At 35.7% G+C, this 18,177-nt stretch overlaps 1 protein-coding gene across 1 annotated transcript in view; it reads left to right on the top strand.

Annotated features, from left to right (window-relative positions):
* The first annotated feature begins 1,759 nt into the window (after positions 1-1,759).
* The window catches only part of LOC100463544 (cysteine-rich secretory protein 1), a 28,921-nt gene continuing 12,503 nt past the window's right edge, over positions 1,760-18,177 (top strand). Inside the window, exon 1 of the mRNA XM_034648263.1 lies at positions 1,760-1,865. Within this exon, the coding sequence (XP_034504154.1) occupies positions 1,760-1,865 (106 nt within the window). The remainder of the gene's footprint in view (positions 1,866-18,177) is intronic.

Genomic DNA, 18,177 nt, shown 5'->3' with positions numbered 1-18,177 from the left:
CTTTCATTCTCTCTCAAATAAGTAAATAAAAATATTTTAAAAATTAATTAATTAAAAAACCAAAAAAATAAAAATATGTTAAAACAAATTAAAAACTGTGATAAAATACCATTACAAAAACATAATGGATAATTTTTTTTTTTTTGAAGCTGAGAATACCAAGTATGGGTGAGGATATAAAGTAGATGGAAGTATGGGGCGCCTGGGTGGCACAGCGGTTAAGCGTCTACCTTCGGCTCAGGGCGTGATCCCTGCGTTATGGGATCGAGCCCCACATCAGGCTCCTCCGCTATGAGCCTGCTTCTTCCTCTCCCACTCCCCCTGCTTGTGTTCCCTCTCTAGCTGGCTGTCTCTATCTCTGTCGAATAAATAAATAAAATCTTAAAAAAAAAAAAAAATTAAAAAAAAAAAAAGTAGATGGAAGTATAAAAGTATAAATTTCTAGAACTCTTTTGGAAAAAAAAATATTCGATAGTACCTACTAAAACACATGTATACCATATAATCCAATAATTTCACTCTTGGGTATCTATCAAAAAAAGTGAATAATAATATGCACTAAAAGACCCATGGACAAAATGTTTATGTAAGTTTTATACATAAATAGATCTAAACTGCAAATTAATGAAATGTTCATTAATAACAGGGTAAATAAATTATGTTGTCTACATACAGTAGGATACTGCATAGGTATTAACAAAAATAAACTTTGCATGCAATATGGGTGAATCTCATAAGTATAATATTAAGGGGAAGAGGTTAAACACCAAAAATACATATTCCACCTATACGAATTCAAATTGATAAAATTAGCCCTCAGTTATGGGAATCAGAATGGTTTTTACTCCTGGGACCTACTGACTGAACAGGGGAATGAATGATCCTCTTGGTTGCTCTGGTTGTGGTTGCCCACGTATACGCATATTCACAAATTTATCAATTTGTATACTTAAAATTTATGGACTTCAGTAAAGGTAATTTTTATCTTAGTATTTTTTTTAAATTGACAAATTCACAGAGGCAAAGAAGAAAAAAAAGGCTGATGATATATTCCTTATAGAGTATATTCTCATGACTTCCTTGGTTCAGGCATGCATGGAAGGGACTTAATGTAAATGCTTTCTGGGAAGGTCTTGGTCTAACCAGTTAATATGTGAGAATGCCTTCCCAAGGGCATGCTAGAAGGCAGTAATCAAGTCTCCGTTTTCTCCTTCATTCTTGATCTTTCCTCCTGCTAAACATTTAACTTGCAAATATCCATGTTCTGCTCATATATTAAGATGAAATACAATTGAAAAACAGGAATGTGAGGAAAATAAATTTAAATAATCAGTGCATCAAGTTTCTGGTATTATTATCTGAAAATATTTAAAGAGTTTTGGCTTAAAATTGCCTATTGCATGTGAAATAATTGTGATAAGTAAGTACTGATACTGAAGTCAGTTAGGTGATATTTCTGCTGTTCCCATAATACTTCTGTTCAGAAAAGCTGCCCTTTCCTGAGTATATGCACCTATAATTCTTTGGTTAAAATGACCTGCTTGGTTCCTAGGTTTGCAGTCCGCCAAGCAATGGAGGATCATTCAGACCATTCTGGAGGTTTAGCCCTAGTCCAGGCCCTGGGACCAATCCTGTTCTAATTCTCTACTGAAGCTGCCTCAGTCTGGGTGCCCAGAACCTCTCACCCTGGACCCATTTATTTTTCCACGCTGACAACCTCTATTCTACCTCTGAGTCATGGTTTCCAATTCTAATCTCTATGTCTGCACCTTGTGCAGGATTAGTTCTGCAGGATTCCCTGTGCCAAATCTCTGATGATTTGAGAATCAAACATACGCTTGGAGCAACTGAATCAAAACATGAAGGTAAAGGTTAACACTCGGGCAGCAGTAGTATGTCAAGCCGTTTTGAATGAGGACTGAATCCAGGTCATTATGAAGGTATCTCTGTGGGCCAACAGAGCTGAGGGTTCTATTTTAGCACTTACCCTCCAGCTTAGTTGCCCTTAACTTTGGGTTTGTCCTTAGTTTGTCCTTAACTCTGCTAAGTAAAATAAGTCAGACAAAGAAGGACAAATAATTCATTATCTCACTTTTATGTAAAATTTAAAAACCAAAACAAACAAAACAAAACCTAAAGTCATAGATACAGAGAACAGATTGGTGGTTGCCAGAGGGGAGGTGGTGAGGGGCAGGTTGGGAGGGTGAAACGAGTGAAGGGGATTAAGAAGTACAAATTTCCAGATACAAAATAAATAAGTCTGAGGAAATATAGTTAATAGTATTGTATTAACTTTGTAAGCTGACTTACTGAGGTGACAATTTTACAATGTATATACATGTCAAATCACTATGTTGTATACCTGAAACCAATATAATATTGTATGTCAATTATATATCAATCAATAAATAGAAGATATTTAACACAGAGCCACCAAGGAGCCTTAGCTAGTTATTAATAAATTATATGTACTGAAAAAAAAATCAAAGTTCTTTGGAGGAACCAAAAATGCTAAAAATCAAAGTTCTTTGGAGGAACCAAAAATGCTAAGTTCTTTGGAGGAACCAATAATCCCCATTGACACTAATTGTCTTGTAATCATTCTCAAGAGTTGCGATAGTCAAATTGTGCTTGCTTTCAGTTCTTGCATAAGATTCAAATCCTGTCATTAAATCATCACTACACAGGATTGTATCAAATTCTTTATGCATCTTATATCACAAAATAATGATTTTTTTACCCATTTATGACAGAAGAAAGATATTATATTTGTATGTAAAATTTATAGGGTGTATTTATATATTTACAATAATATGGGCAGTACTGTATGTTTTCAAAGGACTTCGATCAGAATTAATTAAATTCCATTTATAAAATATGATACACTTTTAAACTTGGATTATGAAGCCCATTAAGCAGATTGCAGCATTCTGGGGGAAAAAAATTAAACACTAAAGAGCAGGTTGTGTTATATATTCCTGATATGCCATTTGTATCTCCAATATATTGGATTTCATTCTAAACAAAAGGAAGTTGATTTTCAGAGAACTTGTGTATTTGCCAGCATCATAGGTAATTGGAGAACCTAAGATAGAATGGCAGTATTTTAACTCCAGGATCATTATGAGTTTTATTATATCACACTTTAGTGAATTAATAGATTATGTGTGTGTGCGTGTGTATGTGTGTGTCTGAATTAACCAATTATTTCAACTGTACAAAAGCTAATTCATTTATTAAATATTTATTAAATACTATTATATATCAGGTACACTTAGAAATAAAATTAGATTTATGTCATCTTAAAAAAAAGTCTAAAGATTTCAATTGATTTCAATTTTGGAGCACAAATCCTATGGTTATTCATGAAAAAAATCCTAAAAATGGCTTGGTGTTTGTGTTAAAATATACATAAGTAATAATAATAAAACTCTTTGTGTTAAAATATGCATAATAATAATAAAATAATAAGTATAATAATTGAAATTCTGGGAAAAATAAGATACAATATTTTATATAAATTGTTTGAGTATAAATTTAAGTACTTAATTTGGATATAAGGAAAAAAATACTTGAAAGACAAAATCTGAATTGTTAATGCCAGTTGTTCAGTGTGAAATGGGTAACTTTTTATTTCTTAAGGATTTTATAACATCTTTTTTGTGGTATAATTAAGGTACATGTTAGTGTATACTCAAGAAAGCATTGCAACCATTAAGACAATGAGCATACACACCACCCCCCCATATTTCCAGTCAGAAACAAAAGTTATAGACAGCTTCATAATGGGACCAACTTGAATAATAACACTTCAGGGTGGGTGGGTATAAATAGTAATGTGTGTATGATAAATTTATGTCAATCTATATTGCAGAAGATTTTTTATTTTATTTTTTCTTCCATTAATTCAGGGGGAAAATATCTGTTTTACTAGATTTTTTGAGGATTGAGTAAAGAAATGAGGATTGAGTAAAAGAATGGAATTCATATTTCATCATCTATGTTGCTGTATTACTATAAATCTGAAGGTTTTGGGGTATGTGACTTTTTGGAAGGAGAAGCAAAGAAAGGGAAAGAAAGAGTTGGGAAAAAAAAAGAGTGATAAAGAGGAGATTGTATGTTCATGTTTCCTGAAAGAATTGATTTACAGAAATCCCTTCCTTGGCAGTGGGCAGGAGAAGCTTGAGAGCAACGGCAAATCATATCAGGTGTATTATTCTGTTATATTTTAACATGAGCCACAAATCATTTAACCTGTTCTATGAAATTTTTCTTTAAAATAAAAACTAAACTGTTAGTTTTTAATGCTTTCCACTCAGCAGGATGAGTTCAGAAATAACTGTGACAGATTGTTAAAAGAAGGTGCTAACCAAATTTAATAACCTATACTTAATAAATTTAATACTTTGGAGTCAGCAACCTTATCAAACAGAAATAAAGGAGAGGATATATTAGCTCTGATTTGCCTGACTCACAATGACAACCATTCTTAGCAGAGTGATCATATACACAGAATATCTCTAGTCATATATATAAATTACTAGGACTATGATCACATGTCTTCTCTATAGACAATAGAGAACTCAAATATAATCTTGTGTTTTTATATTAGTTTCCTGGTGTTACTGTAACAGATTACTATAAATTTAGTGTCTTAAAACAACACAAATTTATTATCACACAGTTCTGGAGATCAAAAGTCCAAATGCATCTCACTGAGTGGGCTAAAATCGAGACTCAACAAGGAAGCACCAGGGGAGAAACCATTTCCTTGTCTTTTTCTACTTCCAGAAGACTGTCCACATCTTTGGCTCATGTTCCCTTCCTCTGTATTCAAAGACAGCAATGATAGGTCCAGTCTTTCTCATGATCCATCACTGACATTGGCTCCCTTTTCCACACTTAAGTACCCTTATGAGCTTACATGGATAATGCAGGATAATCTCCCTGCTTTATTATTTTTTTTTAAGATTTATTTATTTTAGAGAGAGAGAGAGAGTGTGTGTGTGTGTGTGTATGCGTGCACATGACTTGGGGGAGGGAGAGAGAGATCTTAAGCAGACTCCCCACTGAGCATGGAGCCTAATGTAGGGCTCTATCTCAGGACCCTGAGATCATGACCTAAGCTGAAATCTAGAGTCAGACACTTAACCAACTGAGTCACCCAGATGCCCCAATCTCCCTACTTTGAAATCAGCTGATTAGCAATTTGAATTACATCTGCTACTTTAATTCTCTTTTGTCTTGTATGCAACATATTCAAAGGTTCTGGGGATTAAGACATGAAATCTATCGTTCTTCCAATCACAGTTCTATTTNCAATCACAGTTCTGTCCTCCTCTGTTGGTTCCACTGATTAACATATTCAACTTTGTTTTGATCCTGAGGGTCTCTTATTGCAGAAAATGCAAATATACTGTGGAAGTGGTTTGAAAACAGGCTTATTATAAAACATAATCTCAGGAGTTGACAATAATCTAAATTTATGTTTGTTTGTTTGTTTGTTTGTTTTCAGGGATGACAATGAAATACTTCTTGTATTTGGCTGCTGCTGCTGGTTTCCTGCCTATTTTGATTATAAGAGTATGTGAGGATTGTATATTCCATAATTACTTTCCAGAAAAGGATAAGAGCTACTCCTGTAGAACTCATTTTGTTACAGACACTGTTGTCAGGATGCTGTCACCTTGGTCTCACCATAGGCTCTAGTAGGCAAGTACTATTCTTAATTTCATGTTGCAGAGAAAAGAACCAATGCATAGGGAGGTGAAGTCATGTGGCCAATGTCAGATAACTGGGAAGTGGCAGATCCTGAAAGTAAACCTAACCAGTTTGTCTCCATGGGCTCATGCCAATTTCATTATAGCTCCTCTAGATAATTCAAAAAGCCGAGAATGTAGGAATTACTTCTTAATAACGTACCATGAATGCTCCATAACTAAATGAGAAAGAATATAGTTTGGATTTTTTAACCCAGAAAAGCAAGTATTTTATCAATATCCCAATTGAACTGATTTGTGAATATAACAAGAATTTAACACATCAAAATTAAAAACAAAATTCAAGGAGTAAACAGCAAGAAGAGAAGTGTGAGGAATTATAAGCAATGAAGTCAATATACGAGGCCTATACCTCACTAATCATTAAAGACAAGAACTTAAACAATCACAAAATAAAAACAAAACACTCAATGGTATAGGAATAAGTCCTTAATATTTTATGGTCACCCAATAATATGTACCTCTCAATAGCCTCAATGATATAAAAAAATTACATTTTTTAATGTACCCAAAATATTTTTTAAGATTTTATTTGTTTATTTGACACACAGAGAGAGAGAGAAACACAAGTAGGGGGAGCAGCAGACAGAGGGAGAGGGAGAAGCAGACTCCCTGCTGAGCAGGGAGTCCAATGCATGGCTTGACCCCAGGACCATGGGATCATGACCTGAGCCGAAGGTTGATGCTTAACAACTGAGCCACCCAGGCACCCCATGTACCCAAAATATTTTTTATGATGAACTGAAGTCAATAGCTTTGGTATAGAAAATGAATGATTTTTATGTTTTTGTGTGCTAGTTAGGAGAAGTCAGAAATGGAAGGGATTTAATATTATAAAAAGAATATCTATATACATCAGACAATTGGGTGCTGATTTGGGTCTTATCACTCACACCTCTTCCCCAAAGAGGAACCAGGTACAGCTCTTGTCCAATACTCAATAATTCTCCAGTATGCTGGAAGTACAAACTTAAAAAGAGTTCTCCTTCCACCCCTTTGGTGCTCTTCCCATTTTATTCCCCCAGCGTGGAGGGGGAAACTTCATACTTCACAGTAAGGAAAAAATAAGCTGAAGCATAGCCACCAACAGAGAGAAAGGAAAGACAGGGAGAAAGCAAATTTTGCCTTTAAGACCTATCACTATTAGGCTGCTCTGGGTCACTTAGTCCACAATCTAGGAGACAGCCTGGCCCAGGCTGCCATGTGAAAGAAGGAATCAGTGCCACAGTTAAAAGTCCAGATGAAAAAGTAGGTAACAAAAACTCCTCTCAGTCAAGGGAACCAGAGCTTCATCTACTTACTGACCAAGAATACAAAGGAAAAATATGAAAGGGTTGAGGGCATTGATAAAACAACATGTGTACACTCTATAGACAGATAATTATTGGAACATTTGCATGTAATTTTACAGAAAGTTTGTTCAGAAAATTAGGGCTAAGAATTTTAAAAGAAACAACATAAGACAAATTAAGCCCCAAACACAAATTCATTGCATAATATTTAAACATGAATCCTAGTTAAAGGAAATAATAAACTGTTACTATTTGTCTAATAAAAATAAACAGTATGATATATTCTCTTTTTAGACTCCAGGTAGAAAGCAAATGGACTAACCACTAGGCTTGAATCTTATTTTAAACTCCCCTTCAATGTTAGAGTTTGCTAACCTACTAGACATCTAATTGGACAGAAATCACTTTTACTGACATATAGAGTTTTCCATGAGAATCTACTAGATGTTACACGAAAAGATCTTTGAAGGAAAAGTACAGGGAGTTGCAATCAGGTAATAACAGGATTTGATCTTGTCTAAGGTAATTAGAGCCTTCTCTGGTAAGGACAGCAAGGAGTTGTTTCAAAGTAAAGTATCTCAACTTCAGAATTACTGACATTTTATTATGGAATAATTCTTTGTCAAGGGTGTCTGTCCTGAGCCTTTTAAGGATGTTTAACAAAAATCACTGGCCTCCACCAACAAGATGGCAGAGCAATACTCCAACTCAATCTTGACAACCAGAAATTTCTCTAGACATTGTTTAATCCCTGGGAAATTGTTTAAGGAGGGGGTATATCATTCCTGGTATAGAACCTTTGTTTTAGTGGAATATATGGAGGAAGGGTGAATGCAGACTATATTGCTTGAAGGGTGGGAAGTTATAGACAGCCAGTACAGGCAACATTTTTGGGGATTTTGATAGGGATTGAAAGCAGAAAGTACAATGATTGAATGGGGAGGTGAAATAAACGAAAAGTTTTGTTTGTTTAAGTTACAAGCAACATGATCGTGAATAAATGCCAGTGGGAAGGACAAAAGAATTGGTTGAAGTTACAATGGAAAGATAATGAGTAATGTGAGATTTGGGAAAATATGGAAGAGAATGGAGTAAATAACACTGGGGAGAAATAGCTTTTGAAAGAATGACCTGTGTTTAATTTTTTGAGGAAACCACATACTGTTTTCCATTATAGAGTTACCATTCTACATTCCCACCAAGAGTATATCAGGGTTCTCTTTTCTCTACATCCTTGCAACACTTGAAATCTTGTTTTTTAATAATAACCATCTAACAGGTATGAGGTGATAATCATTGTGGTTTTGATTTTCATTTCCCTGATGATTAATGAGGTTAATCACCTTTTCATATACGTGTTGGTCATTTATATGCCTTTTTTGGAAAAATATCTGTTTAGGGTCTTTGTGTATTTTTTAATCAGGTCATTTTTTTGTTTTGTTTTTGCTAGTAAGTTACACAAGTTCCTTCTATATTTTGAATATCAATTCCTTATCAGATATATAGCTTAAAATATTTTTCCCATTCATTAAGTTGTCTTTTTATCTTTTTGATTGTTTCCTTTGCTGTGCAGAAGTTTTTTTAGTTTGATACAATCCTATCTGTTTATTTTTTCTTTTATTGTCTATGCTTGCCAAGGGCAACATCAAGGAATTTTTTTACTTATGTTTTCTTCTAGGAGTTTTGTGATTTCAGGTCTTACATTTACATCTTTAATCCATTTTTAGTTGATTTTAATGTATGGTGTGATATAGGGTCTAATTTCATTCTTTTGCATGTGGACATCCAGTTTTAAATTTGCCAAGAGGGTAAACTTTATGTTAAATGCTTCTAAAAACTACACAAAATAATAACAATAGTTATAGTAAAGGGGACAGGAGGAAACTTTGAGAGGTGATTGCTATGTTTGTGTTCTTTTGTTTGTTTGTCTTGATGGTGGAGATGGTTTCACAAGTGTATAGTTACCAAACTCATTGAATTGTATACATTAAACATGTATAGCTTTTACATGTCAATTATACCTCAATAAAATGGTTAAAAAAAAAAAAAACCAAACAAGAAAGTATGATCTGTTCAGTAGTACCACAAGAGATAAGGAGGAAAGAATGAGAACAAATAGAGGCAGATTGGTAGACTGACCAAGAGAAGCTGAAATAGCTGCCTCTTTACTGAGGAAAGTAGAACATACCAGAATCTATTGAGAGAGGTCAGTGTAATTGGGGTAGAGTGCACAAGTTCTGCAATAACATTATGAAGAAAGACAAAGCAAATTAACCAGGTAATTCTGTAGTAGAATTGATGAACAAAATAGGGCACTGTTTGAGATTAGACATCAGGATATTGGATGCCAATATCTGGCATTTTGTGGAATATTTTCCGGCCAATGTCCATCTGACTCTGTGGGCAGGGAAATTTTTGGTCCCTCCAAAGTGGGGGTGTTCCTAAATAGCGATGGGCAGGAAAGGATTCAATATTTTAGCAAGAAAGTTGTTGAAATAAGAGAACATGAATAAAAAATAAAGAAAAGACAAGAGAGGGAAAATAGAGAAAATGAAGAATGAGCTAGAAGGCTAGATTATGTTGAAAATAGAGTGATTGACCTTAGCAATCTGGAAGAGCAGGAAATCCTGATCAGAGAAGAAAAAGTTTGAACAGATGATTTGGCATTTGGAGTGATTATGGAATATAGACTGACCACCATGGTGGAGACTAAAGAGGCTTGGAGGAGAGGTCTAAGAGAGGAAGAATTCAAGGGCATGAGATAGCAGATGGTTGGAACCATTCATGTGAATGCTGAAGTCCCTTGGGTTGATGGCAGAAATTGGGGTGGGCAGGATGNTGAAATTTTTCTTTAAAATAAAAACTAAACTGTTAGTTTTTAATGCTTTCCACTCAGCAGGATGAGTTCAGAAATAACTGTGACAGATTGTTAAAAGAAGGTGCTAACCAAATTTAATAACCTATACTTAATAAATTTAATACTTTGGAGTCAGCAACCTTATCAAACAGAAATAAAGGAGAGGATATATTAGCTCTGATTTGCCTGACTCACAATGACAACCATTCTTAGCAGAGTGATCATATACACAGAATACCTCTAGTCATATATATAAATTACTAGGACTATGATCACATGTCTTCTCTATAGACAATAGAGAACTCAAATATAATCTTGTGTTTTTATATTAGTTTCCTGGTGTTACTGTAACAGATTACTATAAATTTAGTGTCTTAAAACAACACAAATTTATTATCATACAGTTCTGGAGATCAAAAGTCCAAATCCATCTCACTGAGTGGGCTAAAATCGAGACTCAACAAGGAAGCACCAGGGGAGAATCCATTTCCTTGTCTTTTTCTACTTCCAGAGACTGTCCACATCTTTGGCTCATGTTCCCTTCCTCTGTATTCAAAGACAGCAATGATAGGTCCAGTCTTTCTCATGATCCATCACTGACATTGGCTCCCTTTTCCACACTTAAGTACCCTTATGAGCTTACATGGATAATGCAGGATAATCTCCCTGCTTTATTATTTTTTTTTAAGATTTATTTATTTTAGAGAGAGAGAGAGAGTGTGTGTGTGTGTGTGTATGCGTGCACATGACTTGGGGGAGGGAGAGAGAGATCTTAAGCAGACTCCCCACTGAGCATGGAGCCCAATGTAGGGCTCTATCTCAGGACCCTGAGATCATGACCTAAGCTGAAATCTAGAGTCAGACACTTAACCAACTGAGTCACCCAGATGCCCCAATCTCCCTACTTTGAAATCAGCTGATGAGCAATATGAATTACATCTGCTACTTTAATTCTCTTTTGTCTTGTATGCAACACATTCAAAGGTTCTGGGGATTAAGACATGAAATCTATCGTTCTTCCAATCACAGTTCTGTCCTCCTCTGTTGGTTCCACTGATTAACATATTCAACTTTGTTTTGATCCTGAGGGTCTCTTATTGCAGAAAATGCAAATATACTGTGGAAGTGGTTTGAAAACAGGCTTATTATAAAACATAATCTCAGGAGTTGACAATAATCTAAATTTATGTTTGTTTGTTTGTTTGTTTGTTTTCAGGGATGACAATGAAATACTTCTTGTATTTGGCTGCTGCTGCTGGTTTCCTGCCTATTTTGATTATAAGAGTATGTGAGGATTGTATATTCCATAATTACTTTCCAGAAAAGGATAAGAGCTACTCCTGTAGAACTCATTTTGTTACAGACACTGTTGTCAGGATGCTGTCACCTTGGTCTCACCATAGGCTCTAGTAGGCAAGTACTATTCTTAATTTCATGTTGCAGAGAAAAGAACCAATGCATAGGGAGGTGAAGTCATGTGGCCAATGTCAGATAACTGGGAAGTGGCAGATCCTGAAAGTAAACCTAACCAGTTTGTCTCCATGGGCTCATGCCAATTTCATTATAGCTCCTCTAGATAATTCAAAAAGCCGAGAATGTAGGAATTACTTCTTAATAACGTACCATGAATGCTCCATAACTAAATGAGAAAGAATATAGTTTGGATTTTTTAACCCAGAAAAGCAAGTATTTTATCAATATCCCAATTGAACTGATTTGTGAATATAACAAGAATTTAACACATCAAAATTAAAAACAAAATTCAAGGAGTAAACAGCAAGAAGAGAAGTGTGAGGAATTATAAGCAATGAAGTCAATATACGAGGCCTATACCTCACTAATCATTAAAGACAAGAACTTAAACAATCACAAAATAAAAACAAAACACTCAATGGTATAGGAATAAGTCCTTAATATTTTATGGTCACCCAATAATATGTACCTCTCAATAGCCTCAATGATATAAAAAAATTACATTTTTTAATGTACCCAAAATATTTTTTAAGATTTTATTTGTTTATTTGACACACACAGAGAGAGAGAAACACAAGTAGGGGGAGCAGCAGACAGAGGGAGAGGGAGAAGCAGACTCCCTGCTGAGCAGGGAGTCCAATGCATGGCTTGACCCCAGGACCATGGGATCATGACCTGAGCCGAAGGTTGATGCTTAACAACTGAGCCACCCAGGCACCCCATGTACCCAAAATATTTTTTATGATGAACTGAAGTCAATAGCTTTGGTATAGAAAATGAATGATTTTTATGTTTTTGTATGCTAGTTAGGAGAAGTCAGAAATGGAAGGGATTTAATTTTATAAAAAGAATATCTATATACATCAGACAATTGAGTGCTGATTTGGGTCTTATCATTCACACCTCTTCCCCAAAGAGGAACCAGGTACAGCTCTTGTCCAATACTCAATAATTCTCCAGTATGCTGGAAGTACAAACTTAAAAAGAGTTCTCCTTCCACCCCTTTGGTGCTCTTCCCATTTTATTCCCCCAGCGTGGAGGGGGAAACTTCATACTTCACAGTAAGGAAAAGATAAGCTGAAGCATAGCCACCAACAGAGAGAAAAGAAAGACAAGGAGAAAGCAAATTTTGCCTTTAAGACCTATCAGTACTAGACTGCTCTGGGTCACTTAGTCCACAATCTAGGAGACAGCCTAGCCCAGGCTGCCATGTGAAAGAAGGAATCAGTGCCACAGTTAAAAGTCCAGATGAAAAAGTAGGTAACAAAAACTCCTCTCAGTCAAGGGAACCAGAGCTTCATCTACTTACTGACCAAGAATACAAAGGAAAAATATGAAAGGGTTGAAGGCATTGATAAAACAACATGTGTACACTCTATAGACAGATAATTATTGGAACATTTGCATGTAATTTTACAGAAAGTTTGTTCAGAAAATTAAGGCTAAGAATTTTAAAGGAAACAACAACATAAGACAAATTAAGCCCCAAACACAAATTCATTGCATAATATTTAAACATGAATCCTAGTTAAAGGAAATAATAAACTGTTACTATTTGTCTAATAAAAATAAACAGTATGATATATTCTCTTTTTAGACTCCAGGTAGAAAGCAAATGGACTAACCACTAGGCTTGAATCTTATTTTAAACTCCCCTTCAATGTTAGAGTTTGCTAACCTACTAGACATCTAATTGGACAGAAATCACTTTTACTGACATATAGAGTTTTCCATGAGAATCTACTAGATGTTACACGAAAAGATCTTTGAAGGAAAAGTACAGGGAGTTGCAATCAGGTAATAACAGGATTTGATCTTGTCTAAGGTAATTAGAGCCTTCTCTGGTAAGGACAGCAAGGAGTTGTTTCAAAGTAAAGTATCTCAACTTCAGAATTACTGACATTTTATTATGGAATAATTCTTTGTCAAGGGTGTCTGTCCTGAGCCTTTTAAGGATGTTTAACAAAAATCACTGGCCTCCACCAACAAGATGGCAGAGCAATACTCCAACTCAATCTTGACAACCAGAAATTTCTCTAGACATTGTTTAATCCCTGGGAAATTGTTTAAGGAGGGGGTATATCATTCCTGGTATAGAACCTTTGTTTTAGTGGAATATATGGAGGAAGGGTGAATGCAGACTATATTGCTTGAAGGGTGGGAAGTTATAGACAGCCAGTACAGGCAACATTTTTGGGGATTTTGATAGGGATTGAAAGCAGAAAGTACAATGATTGAATGGGGAGGTGAAATAAACGAAAAGTTTTGTTTGTTTAAGTTACAAGCAACATGATCGTGAATAAATGCCAGTGGGAAGGACAAAAGAATTGGTTGAAGTTACAATGGAAAGATAATGAGTAATGTGAGATTTGGGAAAATATGGAAGAGAATGGAGTAAATAACACTGGGGAGAAATAGCTTTTGAAAGAATGACCTGTGTTTAATTTTTTGAGGAAACCACATACTGTTTTCCATTATAGAGTTACCATTCTACATTCCCACCAAGAGTATATCAGGGTTCTCTTTTCTCTACATCCTTGCAACACTTGAAATCTTGTTTTTAATAATAACCATCTAACAGGTATGAGGTGATAATCATTGTGGTTTTGATTTTCATTTCCCTGATGATTAATGAGGTTAAGCACCTTTTCATATACGTGTTGGTCATTTATATGCCTTTTTTGGAAAAATATCTGTTTAGGGTCTTTGTGTATTTTTTAATCAGGTCATTTTTTTGTTTTGTTTTTGCTAGTAAGTTACACAAGTTCCTTCTATATTTTGAATATCAATTCCTTATCAGATATATAGCTTAAAATATTTTTCCCATTCATTAAGTTGTCTTTTTATCTTTTTGATTGTTTCCTTTGCTGTGCAGAAGTTTTTTTAGTTTGATACAATCCTATCTGTTTATTTTTTCTTTTATTGTCTATGCTTGCCAAGGGCAACATCAAGGAATTTTTTTACTTATGTTTTCTTCTAGGAGTTTTGTGATTTCAGGTCTTACATTTACATCTTTAATCCATTTTTAGTTGATTTTAATGTATGGTGTGATATAGGGTCTAATTTCATTCTTTTGCATGTGGACATCCAGTTTTAAATTTGCCAGGAGGGTAAACTTTATGTTAAATGCTTCTAAAAACTACACAAAATAACAGCAATAGTTATAGTAAAGGGGACAGGAGGAAACTTTGAGAGGTGATTGCTATGTTTGTGTTCTTTTGTTTGTTTGTCTTGATGGTGGAGATGGTTTCACAAGTGTATAGTTACCAAACTCATTGAATTGTATACATTAAACATGTATAGCTTTTACATGTCAATTATACCTCAATAAAATGGTTAAAAAAAAAAAAAACCAAACAAGAAAGTATGATCTGTTCAGTAGTACCACAAGAGATAAGGAGGAAAGAATGAGAACAAATAGAGGCAGATTGGTAGACTGACCAAGAGAAGCTGAAATAGCTGCCTCTTTACTGAGGAAAGTAGAACATACCAGAATCTATTGAGAGAGGTCAGTGTAATTGGGGTAGAGTGCACAAGTTCTGCAATAACATTATGAAGAAAGACAAAGCAAATTAACCAGGTAATTCTGTAGTAGAATTGATGAACAAAATAGGGCACTGTTTGAGATTAGACATCAGGAAATTGGATGCCAATATCTGGCATTTTGTGGAATATTTTCCGGCCAATGTCCATCTGACTCTGTGGGCAGGGAAATTTTTGGTCCCTCCAAAGTGGGGGTGTTCCTAAATAGCGATGGGCAGGAAAGGATTCAATATTTTAGCAAGAAAGTTGTTGAAATAAGAGAACATGAATAAAAAATAAAGAAAAGACAAGAGAGGGAAAATAGAGAAAATGAAGAATGAGCTAGAAGGCTAGATTATGTTGAAAATAGAGTGATTGACCTTAGCAATCTGGAAGAGCAGGAAATCCTGATCAGAGAAGAAAAAGTTTGAACAGATGATTTGGCATTTGGAGTGATTATGGAATATAGACTGACCACCATGGTGGAGACTAAAGAGGCTTGGAGGAGAGGTCTAAGAGAGGAAGAATTCAAGGGCATGAGATAGCAGATGGTTGGAACCATTCATGTGAATGCTGAAGTCCCTTGGGTTGATGGCAGAAATTGGGGTGGGCAGGATGAATTTGTTTCAGAAGGCCCAATTTCAGGGCACCTGGATGTCTCAGTAAGTTACACATCTGCGTTAGGCTCAGGTCATGATCTCAGAGTCCTGGGATCAAGTCCTGTATAGGGCTCCCTGTTCAGCAGGGAGTCTGCTTCTCCCTTTTCCTCTGCCCCTCCCTGCCCCAGATCATGCTATCTCTGTCTCAAAAAATAAATAAATAGATAGATAAATAAAATCTTAAAAAAAAAACCAACAAACAACCCAGAAGGCTCAATTTCAATGAATGAGAGGAAATGATAGGAAAACATTATAGGAGAATAAATCTTCAGAAATGAGATGGTAGACCAATATGTCATGAGTTTCACTGGAGTAGAGTTCAGAGGAGCGAGGAAAATTTAATTTGGATATGGTAAAGGGATTCTGGTGGTTCCCCGCCTCTCCTCTCCTCTTGTCTAGACAAGATCTACATGAAATATGGAAGAAAATAGCACCACGTAAGTGTGCTTTTGAGGAAATGATGTCCTCAGAGGATAGTCTCTAGAGGGGTCTTCTGGATTCCATATTTATGCCATTTCCCCATTCCTATTTTATGTTGATATAAAATAAACGAAATAACTACTAAATATGAGCAAAGTATGGTGTTGGGTCCTATCCATTGAGAAATTGCTAATAGTCCTATGGTACCTGAGGAATAAACAGATACTACTCAAATTATACTATATGTTTTGCACTTTTTAAACAAAAGGAATGAAGTGCATGTGATATATAATACACACACAAAAGAAGCTGCTTTTTATAGCAATTAATGCCAACCTAAAATATTAAAGCCATTTAGTTTTCTTCTTAGTCGCAAGATAAAGCGTAAACAAATTAAAAGAATAGTCATTAATTCTGGATTGTAGCTGATTTTAATTCTATTTTATACTTACACATATGTATGCAAATGCTAATGTTTTTTCATAGGCAGAAGACAAAAAGGTAGCATCTGAGTTGAAGACACTGGAGGCTTTGTATTTGATAATTAGTATCTTAGATTAGGCACATCCTTTAGACAGTATTCAAGTGCTAGTGGTTTATTTAAGAAGCAAGGAGAACACTTGCAGGAAATGGGGTGGGATAGAGCCAAGGAAGTGAAGTTAGTCAGTAAAGGTGTGATATCAAGATATCTTCCACTGTGGTTTATATTGCCAGATAAAAAGGACTTTAGCATGGCCCAAAGTACCAATCATACACTGAAAAAACCCCAATCACAGTATAGCCAGTGCATTATGCTATGCACTTGTGTAATGTCAGATGACATTCAGAAACCCACAAGACTAGCACTGGAGAAATGGAAACTAATCTATTGAGCAAATGTTAATTTTAAAATGCTGTGGATCATTGTCTATTCAATACAAACTACAGATTCATATTGCTATAGGTCTGCAAGTAATATACGTGTTGAATTACACATAAAAGAAGACTAATTAATAATTTTCTGATTACAGACAAAACCAGCACCAGTTCCATATGTTCCATATAATACGCTCCTCACTGAACTGGCAACTGTCCAAGAAGAAATCGTTACTGTACATAACACCCTCAGGAGAGGAGTAGTTCCATCAGCCAGCAACATGCTGAAAATGGTAAGGTGAATTAAACAGCAACAACAACGATGTTAATAATAGTAATAGTGTTTACTGAGTTTTTATTAAGTTCTCTTCACTTTCAGTATAATAAAGTTTGGTCTTCCCAAACAAACCTGTGACTTAGCAGAAGAAATGGAGGCACAGGGGCGCCTGGGTGGTTCAGTCAGTTAAGCGTCTGCATTCGGTTCAGGTCATGATCCCAGGCTCCTGGGACAAAGCCCTACATTAGGCTCCCTGCTCAGCGGGGTCTGCTTCTCCCTCTCCCTCTCCTTTTGTGTGCGTGTGCTCTCACTCTCTCTCAAATAAATAAAGAAATCTTTTTTAAAAAAGATTTTTATTTTATTTGTTTGACAGAGAGACAGCCAGCGAGAGAAGGAACACAAGCAGGGGGAGTGGGAGAGGAAGAAGCAGGCGCCCAGAAGAGCAGGGAGCCCGATNCTTCTCCCTCTCCCTCTCCTTTTGTGTGCGTGTGCTCTCACTCTCTCTCAAATAAATAAAGAAATCTTTTTTTAAAAAAGATTTTTATTTTATTTGTTTGACAGAGAGACAGCCAGCGAGAGAGGGAACACAAGCAGGGGGAGTGGGAGAGGAAGAAGCAGGCTCCCAGAAGAGCAGGGAGCCCGATGCAGGGCTAGATCCCAGGATGCTGGGATCATGACCTGAGCTGAAGGCAGACACTTAATGACTAAGCTACCCAAGCACCCCTCAAATAAATAAATAAATCTCAAATAAATAAATCTCAAATAAATAATCTTAAAAAAAAAAAAAGAAAAGGAGGCACAGAGGAAGTAAGTAACTTTCCCAAAATCAGTTATTAAATGACAGAGCGACAATTCCGACTCAGACAGTAATTTGATTCATAATGCACCCTAGGGCAGTGCTTCTCAATCCTGAACGAACTGCTTGAAGACCTTGGTAAAACACAGATCCTGGGCCCCACTCTCTGAGATCCTGATCTGGAAGGTCTGGGGCGGAGACCACTGCAAGCTCCCAGGTGAAGCTGATGCCGCTGCCAGTGTTGTA

The sequence above is a fragment of the Ailuropoda melanoleuca genome, chromosome 19 (assembly GCF_002007445.2).
Source record: "Ailuropoda melanoleuca isolate Jingjing chromosome 19, ASM200744v2, whole genome shotgun sequence".
Taxonomy (NCBI): domain Eukaryota; kingdom Metazoa; phylum Chordata; class Mammalia; order Carnivora; family Ursidae; genus Ailuropoda; species Ailuropoda melanoleuca.
The sequence above is the reverse complement of the archived record's forward strand: the minus strand, read 5'-3'. Positions and strand labels throughout refer to the sequence as shown.